The sequence below is a fragment of the Neovison vison genome, chromosome 12, assembly GCF_020171115.1.
Source record: "Neovison vison isolate M4711 chromosome 12, ASM_NN_V1, whole genome shotgun sequence".
Lineage (NCBI taxonomy): Eukaryota > Metazoa > Chordata > Mammalia > Carnivora > Mustelidae > Neogale > Neogale vison.
Window position 1 is genome coordinate 114,152,908 of NC_058102.1, and position 22,814 is coordinate 114,175,721.

General features: G+C 43.4%; 1 protein-coding gene and 1 long non-coding RNA gene across 2 annotated transcripts; one reads left to right on the forward strand and one right to left on the reverse strand.

The window, feature by feature from the left end:
• Positions 1-10,372: 10,372 nt before the first annotated feature.
• LOC122892087 lies at positions 10,373-13,782 on the reverse strand. The gene is made up of 3 exons (XR_006381359.1): positions 13,688-13,782; positions 11,504-11,540; positions 10,373-10,521 (listed from the first exon to the last, which is right to left on the reverse strand). It is a non-coding gene; the product is annotated as an uncharacterized LOC122892087 (long non-coding RNA).
• Positions 13,783-13,941: 159 nt separating this feature from the next.
• FZD8 (frizzled class receptor 8) lies at positions 13,942-17,607 on the forward strand. The gene has a single exon (XM_044228222.1). It carries the CDS (start codon positions 14,784-14,786, stop codon positions 16,869-16,871), a length of 2,088 nt encoding a protein of 695 aa, XP_044084157.1. The 5' UTR covers positions 13,942-14,783; the 3' UTR covers positions 16,872-17,607.
• Positions 17,608-22,814: the final 5,207 nt, after the last annotated feature.

Genomic DNA, 22,814 nt, shown 5'->3' on the forward strand with positions numbered 1-22,814 from the left:
GTGAGAAGGTGATGAATCAAACAGATTTAACAACATTTCCAAAGCTAGACTCAAAAAGAGATTTAATGAGTTAAAAAGTTCTTTTGAAAAATGCTGCTTTGGACAGCACAGAGGGTGACCAGGCCTGGAAAATGCAAACATGGGTGACCCTACCTCAAAAACTAATTGAGTTAGACTCTGAATTTGATAATTTTTAGAAATACTTTATTAATTTATTTCACCTATATTTATGCAGAAGAGCAACATAGTATTTTTAAATATCTATAATTATTTATAAGAGCTTTTTTAATAAGGCCCAAATAAGCATTGTGTTGCTGTTTGTTATAGTTTTCTTTTTTTTTAAGATTTTTACTTATTTATTTGAGAGAAAGAGAGAGGGAGCGAGCCAGAGAGCAGGGCAGAGGGGGAGGGAGAAGCAGACTGACAGCTGAGCAAGGAGCACTTTGTACAGGACTTAATCCCAGAACCCCTAGATCATGATCTGAGCCAAAGGCAGACACTTCACTGACTTTGCCACCCAGACACCTATTTTTTTGTTTCTTAATGGTAACTAAAATGATGTTGTATCATTTAATAAATGTAAAGAAACAAGACCTCCCAAATAAAATACAGAGGTTTGCAGATTGTATTTTGAAAATCTAGTTAGATGTTAATAGGAGACTAATCTTAAACATAATGACACAGAAAACTTGAAAGTAAAAGAATGGAGGGCGTATATCTGAAAAATACTAACAATAACAGTAGCAAATCCCCATATAAACATAACCACCAGCAAAATTGACTTTAAGGAATAAAAAGGGCTATCAGCCAATAATGAAAGGAACAATTCACCAGAAAACTAACAATTTTGACTCTTTATGCACCTAGCAACATAGGCTAAAAACAAACTAACAAAATGGATTTACTGGGAAGAACGTAGAAATTTATAATTTTAAAAGGAGATTTAAACTTACGTTTTTCAATAATTGATTAAATGGTCATTTATAGAACTCTACAGACAACAGGGAAAATCATACTCTTTCAAACACACACGGAACATTTAAAAAAATTGACAATGGACAGAGCCACAAAACAAGTCTCAAAAAAAAAAAAAAAACTACATCATTCTCTAACCAAAAAATGTTAAAAAATTAAAATTAAACAACACTTCTGAATAATTCTTGGTTCAAAAAGAACCAAGAAATAATTCTTGGTTTAAAATAACAATTAGAAAACAAATTCAACAAAACCAAAGAGAAAGCCCTTGAAAAGACTGAAAAAATGGACAAACTTCTGACAAGATTATTTAAGAAAACTATTCAAATGCTAAAAATTAGGAGCAATGAGGAAACAAACCATAGACACAACAGAATTTTCAGACCTTTTAACAAAGTGGTCCTGAAATTCTTGGAGGAGAATGGATTTGAATCCAGGATAATTTTGAAAAGGAAAACCAATGTGTCCTTGCCTACTAGAATCTAAAGCTCATAAAAACCACAGTGATTAAAATATTTTAGTGCAGACATAGAAAACAGATCCGTGTAGCTGGATAGAATCTAGTTACAAACTTAGGTACATATAAGATAGTGTACAGATCATACACTAGAGATTACCTCACAAATGAAGAGAAACAATGGACCATTCAGTAACTGTATCATCTTAACTGCCAATGCATATGAGAAGAAATAAAATTAGACGCCTACTTCACATGAATCACAAAAATAAATTCCAATGGGTTAAAACCTAAATATGACCAAAAAAGCCTCAAAACTTTTAGAAAAAAAAACATAGCATAAATAACTTTACAAGTTAGGGAAGGATTTCTTAAATAAGACCAAAAAAACATACAGGGGAAGATTGATAAATGTGAGGAGATTAAAAATTTTAAGACTCTGGGGCGCCTGGGTGGCTCAGTGGGTTAAAGCCCCTGCCTTCGGCTCAGGTCATGATCCCAGAGTCCTGGGATCGAGCCCCACATCGGGCTCTATGCTCCGCAGGGAGCCTGCTTCCTCCTCTCTGCCTGCCTCTCTGCCTACTTGTGATCTCTGTCTGTCAAATAAATAAATAAAATATTAAAAAAAAAATTTTAAGACTCTGTATTACTAAAGATATATATATATACATATACATATACATATACATATACATATATATATGTATATAAATATATGCCACAGACTCAGAGAAAACATCTTCAAACATCTTCAAAGCATAAGGGATGAATATCCAAGATACTTCTAGGACCTCAACAAATCAAAAAGAAAAAAAAAAAAAAGACAATATAATGCAGGAGGAAAAAATGGACAAAGAATAAGAAGAGGTAATTTGTGGAAAAGATAACTTTTGTGGAAAAGATAACTCAAATAGCCAAAAAACATATAACCATTAGCAAACAGAAACACAGATTTAAACAATGAGCTCCCTTTGTAAACTTACTAGGCTGATAGTCCGATCTCCCCAGTGTTGATGAGACTACTATGGGAAATCAGAAACTCCTGCACAGTCAATTTGAAATTAAACAAAGTCTATACAAAGATAAAGAGGATGTGAAATATCAAAGATAAAGAAATATATATATTTATATATGTATTTATGTAAATACATATATAAAAATATATATATACATATATATTCCAAAAACATTCAAGGGTTCGATTCACAACATCTTTAGGAGCCTGTTTATTTTAGGAAAGAGAAGGGTGGAAGGTGAATTTTAGTCATATTTGTGAAGTTTTATTTATTTAAAAGAAAAGAGATCTCAAATATGTCAAAATGTGGTTTAAATATGACATATTTGTTGTATTTATTTCTATTATTTCATAATTTTTTATAATTATAAAGTTATAATTTTATAATTTTGCTTTTATAAAGGAGCAAACCAAAGTATCACAATGGGGGTCAGGTAGGGAGATAAAGAAGAATTATATTACTCCCTAGATTATAAAATAATTGAAAAATAAGATATGAGGCAAATGGTGGAAGATAAAATACATATTCATAACCAACAAGGCTGATTCTACTGTTTAAAAACATTGTGATATAATACATGGTATTAGAATGAGCCCCATCTGTAAAATGTCACTTTTAATACCCGTCTTGCAGATTTTCCATGAGGCTTAGACATTATGAATACAGAGAGAGATAAAAATAGATACGGACACAGTCATGTAGCAGATTGTTGGTTGCTAGCCAACATTCATCTCTACTTCCCTTCTTTCTTAGAAATCCTAATTTTATTCAGGTATTCATCCTCCTCCACATGGCCAGGTACTTTACAGGAAGAAGTAATTCCCAGCTCAGGAGATGGGGTAACTTGATTACTTTAAGCCAGTTGTGGTAATCCCATTTCTCTTACCAATGAATGGTTTAGGAATGGGGGTGCAGCCCAATGCTGCCATGAAGTATTCCAGAAGAGTTTTGAGGAAGATGTCTTCCTAAGAAAGGGAAAAAAAAAGAAAGAGCCCCATTGTTGTTTGCTTGTTTGTGGATTTTGTCTCTAGATGTGAAGCTGAGAATGCTTCAGCCATCTTCTGACCCTGAGGTTACCACTGTCAACACTAAGGGAATCAGAGAAATAGAAAGAACCTGACTCTTTGGTGATATTTTTGAAAATCTGTTACCAACCAACCTGTGAATCTACACTTCTTCTGTACTTCTTCTTATGTAAGAAAATAAATTTCCATCTTGAATGAACAGGTTGAGTAGGGTTAACTGTTACTGGTTGCTAAAACATCCTAAATGATTAAAAAAAAAAAAAAAAAAAAGGTCAAACCCAACGTCTTGCACATCAAAGGCAGACTATAAATGGCAGCTAACATTATTATTCCACTCCAATCTTGTCCAGCCAGTCTCCCCTCACTCTCCTCCAATACATTACCAGTGCAACACAGATCAAACTACTTCCATCTTTATTCCGGTCAGTCCTATTCTTAAATGAAGTGACTATTCCCTATAGTAACTATTAGCATAGAATCCAAACTTCATTTCCTAAGTACAGTTTTTATTGCTCACTCGAGGAATTTAGGAACAAGACTCACATTCATCACTCTGCAATTATGAATTATAGGTTAGGATTCATTCTGTTTAGTTCTACATACATTTTTACTCTAATCAAAAAAAAAAAAAAAGAGGAAGTATAATTTCAATGGATTACCTTCCAGCAGAAACCTTGGTATATTACTACCATGAGGCAACCAAATTCCAATAGAATCCTAATAGAAAATGAATCCTTTCAGATTTTTGACAGATAAAACATAAAGTGAATCTTTTTGTTCTATTTATTTTAAGACTGGAGGACAAGACCAAAGACATCACAAAATGAATAGATGATGCCACAGGAGATGTGAAGGTAAACATAAATAGGAATCCAGAGACCACATTGATCCCACTGCAAACCATAATGATTTAATAATCAACAGGGTAATAGACAAACAAGTAAAACAAGAATCCTTCCATTTTAGCCCCCAAAAGTGGCAGAACATAATAAAGCAAACACATTTGAAGAAAAGATTCTCCCCTAAGAGTGACAGTGGCTTACTGAAGCACAGATTTACAAATGGCAGTGAGAGCAAATACATAACATGAAAAGCCACCAGAAGGTGGAATCTGGTTTACCTTGGGTGAGAAAGGAGAATCTCCTGCTAGAAAACCCTGTCCTAACAAGTGCAACAATCACATTCTACTAAAAGCTTTGTAGGCAAGAGTTAGTAAGCAAGGAGCCTTCTGAGCTAGCAGCTACAGAAGAAAGGCAATTGGATCAATACAGAAACATTGCTCAGCCATCATGCCACAAAGGTTTTCCTAAGAAGCATGAATGATGTAAAAATTGGAATAATGTATGGAAAGTGAAATTTAATAAGACACAGAATGCTACAGGAAAGATAAAGAAGAAATAAACTTACATAGGGCATACTTCTCTGCACACTGGATTGTTTGGGGGCACTGCCTGCAGCAGGTAGACATAACCACAGACTGAAACTCCGTTATGGTTCCTACGGAGTCCATGTTCTCTGCAGCTTTTGCAAGCTTTTCATTACTCGGCCCCACATGGTTCTGGAAACCACACAGGTGAGAAATTTTCATCTCTGGCAGTCTTTAATAGTCATGCTTCCCAGCTGTTTAGTAAGGTGTTCCTTCAACTAATTGCCCTTAGGTAGTTTGTGGTGAGACAGGGACATGAGCAAACACTACAAACCACCCAGCTCGTTCTGCCAGACAGAGTCATTCTCCAACCTGGCCTGGCCAAGAGGCCCTAAAGGCAACTGGATTTCTGAAGGCAGGAATATACTACTCCTATTGAACTAAATAACTGCAACCTTATTAACAGATCCCACCTGCATGCAGTTATAGGGAAAGGAGAAGGAGAGATTTGAGTTTTACTGGTAATTAACACACAAAGAGCATGAGAATCTTCTTCAAAGACTGCAAGGCTATACCATATCTGACCTTGGAGAGCCAGAATTACACACATATTGGCCTCTTACCACGTGCTCTAACAGGCCTTGGGGTTCCAGCAGACACCTGTGGTTACCTAAGGCCATCCCCTTACCTTTTGGCAAAGCCTTGATTTTGTTTAAGTGATCCCTCCTCAGCGCAACAGATCTGAATGTTGTGGCCTATCATCTAATTCTGTTCCAGGAAAGGCTGGAGATACATAAAAATGTCCCTCTTTCTGCCTCCGGATATTGGTATGTGAAGACATGAGCTGTAACCAAGAAAAATATGAAGCCACTTTGGAACCATGAGGGAAACTAACCAATACACTGATGCTAACAAAGAAATAACTAGAAAGGATTCTTGTCTCAACAGTGTCTATAGATGCATAGAATTAATCAACTTTGCAGCCATCCCACCCCCGGATCCCATGTAACATGAGATAATGTGTCCTCTGGGTCACTTTCAGCTAGCATCCTCTTCCTGAAAGCTGAAAATACAGTAACAGATGCTGAACTCTGTCTATCTAAATGTAACCTGCCAAAGATGCAAATTATGTCAACTGATTAAATGCAAATAAAAATGCTTCCGTTCCGTTCAAGGAATGTTCTTGCTGTTACATTAACAAGTGTAACAAATGCGAAAGCAATTCATCTTCCAGATTCATAAATGCTTTGTCACATGCATTAGAACATTAGGCCTCTCCTCAAATTAACAAACTCAGTGATCATTCTTCAAAATCCCTGTAAAGACCTTTCCCAGCTTTTTACAGCACGTCTAGTTGTTCCCTAATATTATTTGTGTATTTTGTAGATACTTCTACCAAATAGCTTGTAGTTGTGTATCTGTTGCTGTCCTATGTAAGTTCCCTACAAAAGAAATAATGTGATGGTTAATTTTATGTGTCAACCTGGCTAGATCACAGGGTACCCATATATTTGGCTAAACATTATTACTGGGTGCATCTGTGAGGGTCTTTCTGGATGAGATTAACATTCGAATCAGTGGACTCTAAAGTATGTTGCCCTCCCCAGTGTGAGTGGGGAGTCATCCATTGACATTAAGAATTGACCAAAAGGGGCGCCTGGGTGGCTCAGTGGGTTAAAACCTCTGCCTTCGGCTCAGGTCATGATCCCAGGGTCCTGGGATCGAGCCCCGCATCAGGCTCTCTGCTCCATGGGGAGCCTGCTTCCTCCTCTCTCTGCCTGCCTCTCTGCTTACTTGTGATTTCTCTCTATCAAATAAATAAATTTAAAAAAAAAAAAAAGAATTGACCAAAAGTCAAAGGAAGGGAGAATTCACCCCTTTTCTGCATGTTTGACCTGAGACATTAGACTTCTTCTCCTCTGAGATTGGGAACTTCACCATCAATTCCGGTGGTTCTCAGGTTTTTGGAGTTGGATTGAACTACACCACTGGTCTTCTTGAATCTCCAGCTTGCAAATGGTGGATTGGGGGACTTCCCAGCCTCCATAATCACAAGAACCAATTCCTTATAATAATTCATATATATCCCATTGGTTTGGTTTCTTTAGAGAACTCCAACTCAATGTCTATCTATCTTTATAGCCTAACACTTAACATAGGACCCAGCATTTAGCTGGTGTGGCTATTTTAAAATATGGCTCCCCAAATTCCTTCCATTTTGAGGAAAATCCATGCCTCTGCCCTTGAATCTGAGCTGGGTTTTATATCAACTGGTAGCTTCATGAGTCAACCAGCTTGGTCATTTATGCCTGCCAGGTCTGCAGATGACTGTGATCCTACAAATACTTGATTGCAACTATAAGAGAGATCCCAAGCAATATCTGTAACCCCCTCTTAAATTTCTGACCCTTAAAATTGTGAAAGAAAAAAAAAAGTTTGTTTTAATCTACTGAAATTCGAGATCACCTTTACACATTAATAGTAACCAGAACAATTAGTGCTAAATCTTAATTGAATTTATGAATGAGAGGCAAAGGAGATCGTCCTACCATTAAAAAAATGTTTTAAGGATAAGCAGGATAACTTCATCCTGTAGCAATTTTTGTGGTCAAAGATACATTTTCTATCCCTCTGTGCAGTAAGAGTGAACTCCTACAAAGCTCAATTCATGTATCAAAGTCTAGACATTGTGCTTGGTGCCTGTAAATTTTGGCTCATCTAACTCTCACAACCAATGGTGGGAGGGGGCTCATATTTGTCATTACATACCTTAAGCATGAAGAAGTGAAACTCAGAGAGGCTACAGTTACCTGTCTCTATGGGTAGCAAATAACTAGGCTGGAATTGCCCGCAGGACTGCCTGTTCCAAACCAGGTCTTCTCTCCACCACTGCACAAAATCTCCTTCACTAACTTGCACTTTACCCATAACCAGTAAAAAGAAAGGTCCAAAAAGTGATATTGGCATATCACTATGTAATAGCACAGTTGTGACCTAAGAATACGTGCAATAGGCTGGATCAGCCTAGGGCAGTTCTGGACATTGTGCCAGGACAGATAAGGCTAGAGCCATCAGAATTCTACTTCCTTTTTTTTTTTTTTAAGATTTTATTTATTTATCTGTTGCAGAGAGAGAGCACGAGCAGGGGGAAGAGCAGGCAGAGGGAGAAGCAGGCTCCCTGCTGGGCAAGGAGATGGATGCAGGACTCGATCCCAGAACCCTGGAACCGTGACCTGAGCTGAAAGCAGATGCTTAACTGACTAAGCCACCCAAGAGTCAGAATTCTACTTTTAATGCCAGTTCTATGGCCCTGCAATAACAAACTTTGTCCTTTCCTCCCTCACATCCCATTCTAAACCACAGATCTTCAATCAGAAGGATAGCTCTGGATCACTGGGATAGAGAATCCAGCCAAAGGTAAGGATAATAAGTCAATCTGTAAATTGCCCAACACATGTTTTGACAGCACAGGGTTATACATGGGATTGAATATCTGTGGGGAAAAAGATAGCCAGGACATGATTCCTGCTCTTTGGTAATTTTGATCCATTTAAGGGAAAAGGACAAAATATGTTAAATGAAGAACAGCACAAAACAATATACAAGTGCTAAGTCTAGGGTTGTTTCAAGACTTTTTCTAAGTATAAAATTCAGACCATTAAGAAAAGAAAAAATAAAGATTACTCCTAGTCAATCCAGTTCAAATACAACTATAAGTAATATTTCTATGGATTCTTTCTAGTTTTTTCTATACATACATAACAGTATAATTGAGGCTCAAACCATATTGTTCTATATCCCACTTTATTTCACTTAATAGTATATTCTGAACACATTCTAGAATGGGATTTTTTATTAATTTTTTTAAAAAATTTTTATTTGAGAGAGAGAGAGACTGCACAAGCATGAGCAGGGTGGGGGAGGGGAGAGGGAGAGACTCCCAATATCTCATAGGATGCCCAATGTGGACTCCATCCCAGGACCCTGAGATCATGACCTGACCTGAAGGCAGATACTTAGCCAACTGAGCCACCAGGCGCCCTACTGGAAAACCAAACCAAACCCTACAGGACTGTGTTTTGAAAAAGCATCCAGGAGTTCATATTAATGTGATACAATTTATGTAAATTCCACCTTCTAATGCATCCTTTTTTTCTTATGCTGTCTTTAAATCATTATACTATGAATTATACTTCTTATAAACTAATAAGGTTAATCCTATGAAAGTACATTTGCTTCTGAGAGAGCATGTGAGACTCACACCAGACAAAAAAATTAAGTGCTATCACCTCTCAAATTAAAATTACATCCGATTACCTAAGTCTGGTCAAAGATAAACAAAATCGAAAGAAATGTCATTGTCACCCTATCGCCTCTATGCACTCAGTGCCCTGATAGTTATTACTGTATTACTAATGTAAAAGACCATCGTTTTAAGTGAATCACTGTTACCAGAAGTAAACTCTTATACACCAACATTTTTTAACATAAAGACTCTTTGACTTACATGGCCCTTCACAGATGGTATTCAATACAGTTTCTCCTGTAGTATATTTGACTATTTTTTTTTATATTACATGGTATAAGACTTAAAAGAAAAAAATCTAAAATTCCAGAATCATGTCCTTGTTTGTAACAAAGTCTCCAAAAGGGAAGGGAGGGGCTTAACATAAGGAACTAAGCGGTCATACTACCCAGGGTATACACATTATAAATAAAACACGTAGTAAACTGTTTGACATTTATTTCATACCAACTGTACAGAGAATTGTATTGTGTGAATTTCTAAAGGAAAAAAATGTAGATATCAAGGTTTTCTTGGATCTAGATCATATTTAATGAATAGCCTGAACAAAATACCCTGGAAGACTGCATATTGCTAAATGATATTGCTTGAAAGTTAATTTCAACTAGTAATGTGCGGCTGACTGTGGTTTACCTGCTCAATAGCCATTCTCACTTCCTTGACTTCCTGCCACTAGACCCCACCTGTCACCTGCCACCCACCAGATGCTCGCTCTCCCAGCCTCCCCTGCAGCTAAGAATGGTGTAATGCTTCCAACAATTGTGACCTAAAGAGAAGATCTTCAAGAAAAGGTTTTCTTTTCTAATAGGACAATTGCACAGGGGCAGGCTCTGCCATCTTTCTTGTCTCTGCTGCAGTCCTATGAAATGTGATGACCTGACCACTAGAGGCCCCATGTAACCAAAGGGGAAGCTAAGAGCCTAGAAGCCTATCTGCAGGCCTAATACTGAGTCACAATGGTGGAACTTCCTGCTTCAGATTGACTGACATACCATATTAATTAAGTAACCTCCTTAACAAAGCCAGTTTTACTTAGTGGTCTATTGCCCTGAAAGTTCCCAAACTAAAGCACAATGCACCCTATGGCATGAAGAGTTTCAGTATCCGGCCAATATTGCAGTATGAATGAGAAACAAATAATAGTTATTGATTTTTAAAACATGTTTTAGAAGAACTATAAAATGAAATAATGACAGTGCAATAGCCTTTTTTTTTTTTTTTTTTTTTTTTTTTTTTCAAAATGGCAGCTGCATGTAAATTGAGAATCTGACTCCTGGCCCTTTGTGTATATTTGGCTCCATTGTCTCCAGGCATTCATAACTGGGCCTTCCTACAGCAGACACAGCAAGGTACTTCCTTCTGACAGAATCCTTTTCCTGGTGGTAGAGAAAACAGAAGAGGATGATGGTTAATAGAGTTTAATGTTAACATGGAAATAATTTCACCCATTTTAATTCTAACAGAAATTGAAGCAGGGTCAGTTGACCTATACCTTTTCTTCCATCCATGTAGCAAGTGATTCAAAACATAAATTTTCTGAAAGATTTTAAAATACCAAGAAGCCCCAATATTACCCTATCAAGTTTGTTTACCTGAAAGAAAATAAGCTTTTAGAAGAAACAATTGCTGTTTTATATAATGTCTAAGAATTTCATTAGTTACTAAAAGGTTCTCCATTTAATCTTGAATGAATCATTTTATTGGTGTTGGTACAGGGACTCACACTGGAATTGAGATTTTTATATTGGATTTTTAAACTATAATCCACTGAAATGTAATTTCCCTAAAGTTCCTTATAGTCAAGTCATATACTATATCGATAGTCTCCTATCTAATTTGGTATCCAATGTTTTATGAAATATTCCCTCCTATGACTTAGATTCCTGCCTCAACTGTATATATTATTATGCTTGTAGGCTATTCAGTAACAAGACATCTGTTCAGAAATCCCTCTAGAAGGATTCTTACATTATTTATGTCACTACTAAAACTATTTCCCCTCCCTTAAAAAACAGCTGCTTTACATACATACAAGAGAAAAAAAGATCATTATTTAGCCAGCAATGTTGATAAATGATTCCGGTGTCTTTTAGCTAACTGTCATTGCTTTCTATATACTAATTAGCTTTTTATACACTATAAGTCTCTTCTGCTCTCAAAGACTGTCAAGTAGCCATTTAATAGTAAATTTTAAATTCTATTCTTATATCCTCTCAATTAAGAGCAAATTTTAATGATTTTTATGTAAATGGTTTCAACCTCACAAATCAGTAAGCTCTCCCAAAAGCTTGTACCATGATTTTTGAAAGCTCTGAACTTTTGTCTGCTTATTTTCTCCTGCAAGCTTAATATACTTACCAAAAATTTCCACATTCCACATCATCAAAGCTTTCATCTTGTCTCAAAAGAAAAAAAGTTTAAATGCCGATTAAAAGCCAAAATCAACTATTTTCAGACTCAATTTTCAAATGTCAGTTTGTTTTTACTTAATTCTAGTAAATTTATATAGTGTAATTCTAAACCTCACTATTTGACGTTTTCCTGCTGAAGAAAAGCAGTAGAACTTTTCACCACCTGTGTTGCTTTTGGAAACTAGCCCCTCCCATCTGTGGTCTGGACAACATAGTGCCCAGGCGTGTCCTTACTAAGGGGACTGCCTACACACTGCTCTCAGGACTCCAGCAATTACCTGCGGTTGCTCTGCAAGCTGGATGTCCTGGAGAAGGCCGTCTATGAACAAAGTACCAACAAAAGAGATAGGTGACTTTCTACATTCAGCACACCATAAAAGGGAATTCCGAATGCGAAGAGAGGGGAAAGGAATCCATAGAAAAGACCAACTAAAGGTCAAGTCTTTGCATTTTTGAATAGCAACCATTTTCTGCTGAATTAGCTAATACAGTATTTCTCAAGCCTTTGAATTAGATTCCTACGGAGTTTAGCTTTTCCAAAACAAAAGTGGGAAGGAAGTGTTGTTTTTCAGTGTAAAGAGGTTCTAACTAGATTTCAATTAAAAGAAAAAAAAAAAGATATACAGCTTGATGGATATGCCTAGAATTCTTGGCCAAAATACAGAATTTGCCAAAAACGGGGGGGGGGGGAGGGGATGACACAGATTCCATTAGCTCAAGCAATATACAAATGCTGCTAATTATTTTTGTTCCACGACAAGAGTTGTTTTTATAAATATAAACACCACCTACCACCAACAACACCCCCCCCCAAAACTGAACTGGCCTCAAATATACCCTTAATTATTCTTCTCTGTTCCCACACAACAACTTTGGTTCCTAGCCCTACTCGTTCCTGCTATGAAACCTGACAAAAATCTTGAAACAGAAAGACAGAGAAAGAAGAGAGAATCGGGTGGGGGTGGAGGGGGGGAGACAGAGAGAGAGAGAGAACGTATTTTGCCACCCTCCTGGCTAACTGAAATGCTTGTTCCCGAGATTACAGTAATTACAGCCACAGCATGAGTTCCATACAAGCGCTAAATGAAACAGCACATCAATTAAAAAATAAACACTCCATTCTAAGAGAAAGACAACCCCCTGGGACGTCCTAACAAGCGTAAATGAACCTGCCAGGCCGCCGGCCCCTCGGGCCTCCGCCTCCCCTCCCCATCTTAAAGTAGTTGCGGAGCTGGCAGGGGCAAGTACTCATTGGCGTTGTCCCAAGCGGCTGCTAAAAGCAGCTTGGGTCCCGCTCTGCTCCTAGCGGATCACTGATACGTGTCGGTGCGTCAGCGCCAGGGCTCAGCACCGCCTCCCACGGTAGAAAAGGAGGCTCTGGAAAAACGGTGAACTTTGTATAGACACGTATTTGTTCCAAAAGTACGAGGCGAAAAGAGACAATCCAGACGCAGTCTGCCCTACTTATAAGTTGGTCTTTCTTTTCTTCTTTCTTTTTCTTTTCTTTTCTCTCCTCTCTCTCTTTTCTTTCTTTCCTTTCTTTCGGAAAGGAAATTATTTTTTCATAAGGAAGCACTGTGTCCTAGATGCTTTACAGACTTTATCCCACCTAACTACCGGAACACCCTTTGAAATCCGCACTATTACCCCACTCTTCAGGTAAGGAAACTAAGGCCACTCAACGGAAGCGAGAGAATACTGAGCCAGCCCTTGTGCCTGGCGCCTCTTGCGCCCCTGGGGCACCGGCGACTGTGCTCCCGTACACTTCCTGGGGCGCACCGCCCCCCACCGCCCCGTCCAGATCCATCATCCAAAATGAACTCCCGTCCTTCCGCTCCTCCCACATTTCCAAGCCTCAAACAGCATCATTCTAAGAGCCCCAAGAAGAGCAGCCCTTCCCAAGTCTCCTGCAGAGCCCGGCCCCAGTCAGGCTCCCGCACACTCGCGTCCGCGTAGGTTTCCCAATGACCCAGCTCATGGAGGTGCGCGGGGTCACTGATATTACTGGGCATGAGTAGGCAGGGACGTGACTTGTTTGAAACGAGCTTGGAAAAGCACGCACGTGCATTAAACCCCCATCCCGGTCCCCAAAAGCAGACTCGGGGAAAAGGAACCAAGAACTCAAACGCACTGAGCTATGTGGCGACGTTTATGGCAAAACCTCGCTCTCTGCGGTCAATCCCAAGGTTACCGAAACTCCAGCTGCAGAAAGCGCGCATGGCCATGGGGGACACTCCTGACCGCCTTAAGGAAGGCCGAGTCTTGGGAGCGCATAGACTCCGCCCCGTCACCCGGTGATTGGCGCTCCCGGCCGAGGGCGGAGACCGAGTCGCGCTGTATAAATATTCATGAGCCGGCCGGGCGGCGCGAGCGGGGCCGGAGCCGGGAAGTTGGGTGAAGGGCGCTGCTCCCGCCGAGGAGGAGGAGGAGGAGAAGGAGGAGGCGGCGGCGGAGGAGGCGGTGGCGGCTGGGCGCGGGCTGCGCCGCTCAGGTGTCTACTCCGCCTTCTTGGTCTGGATTTGGTTTTGTGTGTCTAGCAAGAAGGGGTCTGCCTACACCTCGCCCGATTGCCGGCCGGAGCGCGGAGCGGACTTTTACCGGAGGCGGAGTCTGTCAGTCCCGGAGGTGGACAGACGGACCGACGCCGGGGAAAGAGGGCGGAGGCCTCTGCGGAGGCGGGTCCCGAACTCCGGCAGCAGAGCTGCGCAGCTTTGGGGGCGAGCATGAGTCCACGGGGACAGAAAGGGGGCTGCAGGGGCTGACCCGGCGCGGGGAGCGGCCTGGCCCAGCCATCTTGACTGCGCACCGCGGCCCGAAAGGAAACTTGCTGTGCCGCCGCCCTCTGTGTCCGGCAAAGTCACCTCACCGTCGCCGGCGCCTCGTGGAGAAGTGGACGGGCGCGCGGGAGAGAAAGCGAGCGAAAGAGGGACGATGAGCCGGAGACCAGCCACTGTGCTGCGAGAGGACTGAGTTCGACCGGGAGTCAGCAGGGCAGACTCTCGGGGACTGTGGTGCACGCCTGCAGAACCCTCACCGCCGGTGCCCAGGCTTCGGACCCCGCTGTGCGGACGCGTCCCGAGAAGGGACTAGGTTATCTGCAGACAAGCTTTTCAGGAGAGAGACCAACAGGACACCCGCTTTACCCTTCTCCGGCTCCCTCGCCGAATCTCCCGGCGCCCCTCCGCGCGCCGCCTGGAGGGCGAGGGCGCGGGGCCGCGGAGCGCAGCATGGAGTGGGGTTACCTGTTGGAAGTGACCTCGTTGCTGGCCGCCTTGGCGCTGTTGCAGCGCTCCAGCGGCGCGGCGGCTGCCTCCGCCAAGGAGCTGGCGTGCCAAGAGATTACCGTGCCGCTTTGCAAAGGCATCGGCTACAACTACACGTACATGCCCAACCAGTTCAACCACGACACGCAGGACGAGGCGGGCCTGGAGGTGCACCAGTTCTGGCCCCTGGTAGAGATCCAGTGCTCGCCGGACCTCAAGTTCTTCCTGTGCAGCATGTACACGCCCATCTGCCTGGAGGACTACAAGAAGCCCCTGCCTCCTTGCCGCTCGGTATGCGAGCGCGCCAAGGCCGGCTGCGCACCCCTCATGCGCCAGTACGGCTTCGCGTGGCCCGACCGCATGCGCTGCGACCGGCTGCCGGAGCAGGGCAACCCCGACACGCTGTGCATGGACTACAACCGCACGGACCTCACCACAGCCGCACCCAGTCCGCCGCGCCGCCTGCCGCCGCCGCCTCCGGGTGAGCAGCCACCCTCTGGCAGCGGCCACGGCCGCCCACCGGGGGCCAGGCCCCCGTCCCGCGGTAGGGGCGGTGGCGGCGGGGACGCAGGGGCGCCCCCCACGCGCGGCGGCGGTGGCGGGAAGGCGCGGCCCCCTGGCGGCGGCTCAGCGCCCTGCGAGCCGGGCTGCCAGTGCCGCGCGCCCATGGTGAGCGTGTCCAGCGAGCGGCATCCGCTTTACAACCGCGTCAAGACCGGCCAGATCGCCAACTGCGCGCTGCCCTGCCACAACCCCTTCTTCAGCCAGGACGAACGCGCCTTCACCGTCTTCTGGATCGGCCTGTGGTCTGTGCTGTGCTTCGTGTCCACCTTCGCCACCGTCTCCACCTTCCTCATCGACATGGAGCGCTTCAAGTATCCCGAGCGGCCCATTATCTTTCTTTCGGCCTGCTACCTCTTCGTATCCGTCGGCTACCTGGTACGACTGGTGGCTGGCCACGAGAAGGTGGCGTGCAGCGGCGGCGCGCCGGGCGCTGGCGGCACGGCAGGAGCGGGCGGCGCGGCGGCGGCGGCGGCGGCAGGCGCGGGCGCGGCGGGAGCGGGAGCGGGCGGCCCGGGCGGGCGCGGCGAGTATGAGGAGCTGGGCGCTGTGGAGCAGCACGTGCGCTACGAGACCACGGGCCCGGCGCTGTGCACCGTGGTCTTCTTGCTCGTCTACTTCTTCGGCATGGCCAGCTCCATCTGGTGGGTGATCCTGTCGCTCACGTGGTTCCTGGCGGCGGGCATGAAATGGGGCAACGAGGCCATCGCCGGCTACTCGCAGTACTTCCACCTGGCCGCGTGGCTCGTGCCCAGCGTCAAGTCTATCGCCGTGCTGGCGCTCAGCTCCGTGGACGGCGACCCGGTGGCGGGCATCTGCTACGTGGGCAACCAGAGCCTCGACAACCTGCGCGGCTTCGTGCTGGCGCCGCTCGTCATCTACCTCTTCATTGGCACCATGTTCCTACTGGCCGGCTTCGTGTCGCTCTTCCGTATCCGCTCGGTTATCAAGCAGCAGGGCGGCCCCACCAAGACGCACAAACTAGAGAAGCTCATGATCCGCCTAGGTCTCTTCACCGTGCTCTACACCGTGCCCGCCGCCGTCGTGGTCGCCTGCCTCTTTTATGAGCAGCACAACCGCCCGCGCTGGGAGGCCACGCACAACTGCCCGTGCCTACGGGACCTGCAGCCAGACCAGGCGCGCCGGCCCGACTACGCTGTCTTCATGCTCAAGTACTTCATGTGCCTCGTGGTGGGCATCACCTCGGGCGTGTGGGTCTGGTCTGGCAAGACGCTCGAGTCGTGGCGTGCCCTGTGCACCCGCTGCTGCTGGGCCAGCAAGGGCGCCACGGGGGGCGGGGGCGCGGGCGCCGCGGCCGCGGGGGGACCCGGGGGACCCGGGGGTGGTGGGGGCGTGGGGTCCGGTGGGGGCGGGGGTCCGGGCGGTGGGGCGGGATCCCTCTACAGCGACGTCAGCACCGGCCTGACGTGGCGATCTGGCACGGCCAGCTCCGTGTCTTATCCAAAGCAGATGCCGTTGTCCCAGGTCTGAGTGGAGGGGAGGGGGCACCCGGAAGGAATGGGGAGGGGGGCGAGGAAACCAAGTGCAGCGAGGGGACACTCGATGGGCTGAGGTTCCCACCCCTTCACCGTGTTGATTGCTATTAGCATGATAATGAACTCTTAATGGTATCCATTAGCTGGGACTTAAATGACTCGCTTAGAACAAAGTACCTGGCATTGAAGGCTCCCAGACCCAGCCCCCTTTCCTCCATTGATATGCGAGGAGCTCCTCCCGCCAGGCGTTAATCTCTGTTGGCAGAGGAGGGTGGACTCTGCTGCGTTTCAGAACGCCAAGATTTGGAACCCTCGCTGGTTGCCATTTGCTGAGCTTGAAGCCAGATCTACAGATTTCACCTGAGGGACCTATTTTTCTCCCTCGACTGTCCTACGTAAACTCTTACTCCTAACATATTCTAGAGGAGGGATGACCGCGACCTATTGGAATTGCACGGTTTGGGTATTCTTAATGACCAGGCAAATGCCTTAAATAAACAAACAAGAAATGTCTTAATTATACACCCCAAGTAAATACGGGTTTCTTACATTAGAGGATGTATTTATATAATTATTTGTTAAATTGTAAAAATGTGTAAAATATGTACATATCCAAAGATATACAGTCTGTACATTTTTTGTAAAAAGTTTAGAGGCCACCCCTGTAAGAACAAATATAAGTATTCTATTTTGTCAATAAAAATGACTTTTGATAAATGATTTAAGCATCACCCTTTCCCCCTGCCTCTTCTAAGCTGTTACCTTTAAAGTGCTTGCTAAGGATGCATTGAAAAAAATGGACTTTTCTGGTTTCTCATTCTGTACACTGACCTTAGGCATGGAGAAAATGACCTGTTAAGCTCTAGTTCTTAAGTTGTTAGCAAAGTAAATATCATTGTTGAACTGAAATCAAAATTGAGTTTTTGCACCTTCCCAAAAGATGGTGTTTTCATGGTATCCCTTTTCTCATCCATGGATAATAACACTCATCTTAGTATATGTAAATGGAACTTTTGCAAGGCAACAATTGCACTCAGGCCTTGTTAAGTTATCTTGTACAATATCACTAAAAGCTTCAAAACCCCACATTTATTTCTTGGTGTCCCTGATTTTGAAAGCACCTGGGTTTTCAGGGACTGTACACACTGCTTAAGTGTAGAGGTTAATGTTTTAAACCATAGATCACACTTTACAGTGTAAGTCACTTGACTATCTGGTAGTGGAGCAGGCGCTCTTTAATGGATTAGACTAACGGGTTAACATCTTAATAACCTTCCAGGCTTGTGTATATCAAATGTGCTGCTTTTCCTAGAGAAAAAGCTATTGTTCCTCTGTCAAGACTAAGCTAATTTATTTGAGCAGAAGGCTGTTGAATTAGCAGAAGAATGCTTTGGCAATTGTTGAACTTTTTACCTGTCTGCCCAGTGGCCCAGCACATCATTCCTTTAAGAGGAGCTAAATGAATAGGGTTAATCTGTAGGGAACTTGGTCTTTTGAGTTTGAAAAACTTTGATCTTTTCTCCTCTCCAAATGTGCTGTATAGTCTGAAGTTTCTTTCCCTGCTGCCCGGCTCCTCTTGGTGCAGACCAATTGGCCACCGCGGAGCCTTAAAGTTCTTCCATTAAAGGGATGTGGGACTTTTACTTTAAAAAGGAGAGAGAGCGAGGGAGAGGAAGACTTGTAACAGTTAGTGAAGACCAGAGGCACAAGTGCGCTCAGCCTTTTAAACAGCTTTTCCCGGCATTGTTAGCCAGCCTGCAGGCAGCTAGGCATGGGTTGAAGCATTATAGAAAAGGGCTCTGAATGCCCTACAGGTGGTCTGTGCACATAATCCCCCAATTTAAAGCGTTTTCCTTTGCTGGACAATTGCATTACAAAACTCCCTTCTTTTTCGCCCCTAATTGAACCAATGAACTATTATAAACTACAAGTTTTTCTTAAAAAAAAAAAAAAAAAGAAAGAAAGAAAGAAAAAGAAAAAAAAAAAATCCTCTCCCTAAAATCTATTGACTAAATTCTGGCAAGTTTTCTGAACTGAACCTTTTAAAGCACCGGAAGTAAAAGCTTCTTCAGACATTTCACTTTTTCAGATATTTTTATTCCCCATGCTTGTTATTTTCTGACAGATTAGCAATAATTTAAAAGTAATTGGTAAGGTTGTGTGTTCATACTGAAAAGATAGCCCCAGGTCCCTTATTAACCTGTCAATCAAGATAAGAAATGGGCAGCTACGCTGCTAATGATGGGGGGCATCAAACATTGCAGAGTGGGAGGGGACATATTCTCTGCATCCTGCTAAAAATGTTCTCTTTACTTTCCCTCATAGGAAAATTTATTGGTTAAAAAAATTTTTTTTTTAAATTAATAGGTTGAAAGCTACTTCCTTGGCTAATCTTCCTCATGTGAGAGGCTTTTAAGAAGAGTTTCTTGGTAGAAACATTTTGCAAGTCCTTTCCAGAGCCACTCTTGGTGTTAATTGGATTTTTAAATTAGATATGCGGTAAGGACACCTACATTAGCTAATCATGCTGTTTATATTTCTTAAAGTCAGAGGCATTGTAAAATCTTCACCTCCGAGAAGTTTTATTTATTTATTAAAGAATTACTATTTTATGGCGTATGTACCAATAGGTGGCCTGCATCTACCCCAGGGGGTGACTGACACTCATGTGCTGTAACATACGTAAGCCAGCCATAAACTACACTTTCAGTTATAAAGTGTAAGTGGGAGAGCACCTCTCATATTCTTTACCACATATATGGAATAGGGAGAGAGCTAAAAGCCACTACTTAGCATATTGGTTATCTAATGTAGCAGTATTCTCATTACTGAGACATTTTCGCTACCTGACATGGTGGGAAATGTCCCACTTTGAAGCTTTTTTCCTTTATTAATCTTTGAACATATCTTTGTAAAATGCCATATTTGATAGCTTTTAACAAGATGGCTATAAATGTGCTCAATATAAACAGGCTTATTAAACAAGCAAAAAGTCCCTCCTATTCTAGGGCAACTCTTAGTAAGAAGCCGTGCACCTGTAATCACTAAAAACTGATTTTAGAGACTGATACTAAAACACAAGGTTCTTTGCCTTTAAAACTAAAACTTGAGTTGAAAATCTACTAATATCCAAATGGTAGATATATGCAAAATTGATTTGGGGGTTGGGAACGTGGAGGAAAAGTATCATTTTGGAAATTTGCATTAAACAAATTAATAGGTCCCTTGCCTGAATACTCCCCTTTGTGATATACAGGTGTGTTCTTAATTAGCTATACGGAACAAGTGTTAGTTTTTTGTTTTTTTTTTAATTTTGTCTAACATGGAGGTAGCAGACTGGGGAGGGGTATGGTTACTGTGTGGCTAGAAGATCAATATGAATAAAGTCTAATATGGTTAAATCCATTATTAAAGCCAAAGCTCATTACAATTACTTGTGGGAAAAGCTATGCAAAACACTTTCTTTTTGCTTTATAATAAGTGCAACTTGAAAGTACCATAAAACAAAGGGGGGGGGTGTAAGAAAGTTTAAGGAGCAAACAACGGTCACCATTAAGGTTTCTTAACCTACATTGATGGTGTTGCTGGTTCCTGTAATACTTGAAAGTTTGGGGGAAAGAAATCAGATTGTCTCGCCAAAACAAAAATTAGACAAAGAGACTCAAGCAGTTGCAGAGTACAGGATGCAATCAAAAGTATAGGTGCAAACATTGTTAAGATTTGCCAAACCAATCACTGTAGCCATCTGCTTTCCACGTGTGGTGGCATACTGCCACCTTGTGGTGCCCACAGTTCCAGAGCTGGGAGGAGGGGGCAGTTTCCTTCATTCAATTCCTTCATTCAGAACTACGAAGCTCCCACACTGCTGGCCCTGTCCCCCAAAGAGCTCACCCAGAGGACCTACAAGCATTTTGTATTCAGAATTTTGAATTCTTTGGGATCCCTAAACTGCATCAGTTTAAACCCCCACAAGATCTTATTGCATTAAATCCTCAATATAAAGATTATGCTTAAAATGTAGTTAAGTTATATTGAAATGAAAAGGTCTATCTTTTTAAAATTATCTTTTGAATGACTTTTATTTAAAGAATAGGCTAGTCACCAAAGATCCACCACCTAACAGGAGAGGATCCAAAACTTAATGGGAGAAAGGATGAGTCATGAAGAATATTTTGAGGTGGCATGTTGTTGACTTGTTTTTTCAAAAGGGCTGCTTTCCAGTTTTCCACACAGAAGTTGATCTGCCGAGTTCAGTGGACACCCTTCAGTGCTGCACATAAATGCTCTTGGTTTGGGTGGGATGCAGGCTCTCCCCTGTTATCCAGCCAGGTGTTTGTGGAAACACACCCAGAAATAGAAACTGTGCTGGGAAACAAGGTCAGCCAAAGGGAGGAAGGGGGAAGCATCTGCATTGGAATGTCTGACCCTGAGGGAGGAAGATTTCCATACACAGCAGTGTGGGAAGACCAGGCCTTTAACAGGGGTGGGGGGTGGGAAGTGCATGAGAGAAGAGGCAGCCTTACAAGGCCCACATCTGAAGGCTCCTCGTTCTGAGAACTGAATGGTTGGTAGTGACAGGAAAGAAGGAGGCAGCACTGGTCAAGGAGATACAGACTAAAGATCTTAGAGGTCACCTACCAAGATCATGGAATTCTTAAATCTTTTTTTTTTTTTTTTTAAGATTTTATTTATTTATCAGAGAGAGAGGCAGAGAGAGCAAGCACAGGCAGACAGAATGGCAGGCAAAGGCAGAGGGAGAAGCAGGCTCCCTGCCAAGCAAGGAGCCCGATGTGGGACCCGATCCCAGGATGCTGGGATCATGACCTGAGCCGAAGGCAGCTGCTTAACCAACTGAGCCACCCAGGCATCCCAAGATCATGGAATTCTTAAAGACAGAGATCCCAGGATCATCAAGAACCTTGCTAATCCATTGACAAGTGGCAGGGGCAAGATCTAGGACAGTATGATGGAAATGTGGAGTCTCAGGTCTTGCTTACTGAGTCTGAAGCTGTATTGTGACCAGATTCCCAAAACCAGAAGCCCAACAAGGTCTAGACATGCCAAAGGTCATGCCATCAAGAGCAGCCCTGGGTCTAGAAGCTATTGATCCTACTTGCCACTCCTCTTTCTATAGGCCTTTCCCAGCTGCCTGGCTCTCTAAATCCCTAAGACCACCACTATGTGCAGGCATCCCTGAGTATCAGCTTACCAGGGCTGTGTTTACCTAGTTACACAGTCAGACCAAAGTACAGATTTCTCCATGGTGTGGTGCTGACCTACACACAAGAACGTACAAACACATAGTCTGAGAGCCTGCCAGGACAGCTTTGGAAAGGTTTGCCTCTCTGGTCCCTGGCTGACTTGAGCTAACTCACCTACTCTGTGCTGCCTGTGTTCACAGTAATGCAATCATTGGCATAGTTTACATTTGCCTCGTTGATACAAAAGGCCCAAGGACAGAGTCTGTCTGCTAGGCTTAGTGAGGAGCAGCAGGGACCTGGAGAAAGAAGAGTCTGTTGCTGATAGAGCTCACACTGGCAAGAAGAGCCAGCAATGGAAAATGCCTGCCGTGCTCAGCCCAGGCTCTGGGGGCCTTCAGGGAGAGCCCAGCAGGGCCACAGAAGGCAAACAGCAAAGCCACTGGCAGTGAAGGGAATGGAAGGGAGCAGGATCCAGAGCTCGGGGCCTATTGAGTCCAAGGAGAGCATCCTGGAAATCTCTGGAGTGAGAGAACAAATTAAGAAGAAGATTAGTTCAGCCGATTTAAACCACAGGCCCCAGGAGATGACCTAAAAGTGTGGGTGGTACCTGAAAAGGGCAGCCAGTGGCTAGAGAAGAACGGAAGTAAAGGAACCCTCCTGCCAGGGCAAGAGCGAAGTTAGGATGAACTTCAACTCAATGACCAAGTTGTAATGGCTTTCCAAGCCTTGGCAGAGAA

Coding starts and splice junctions, on each gene's coding strand:
- FZD8 (XM_044228222.1), top strand. CDS start 14,784: ATGGAGTGGGGTTACCTGTTGGAAGTGACCTCGTTGCTGGCCGCCTTG.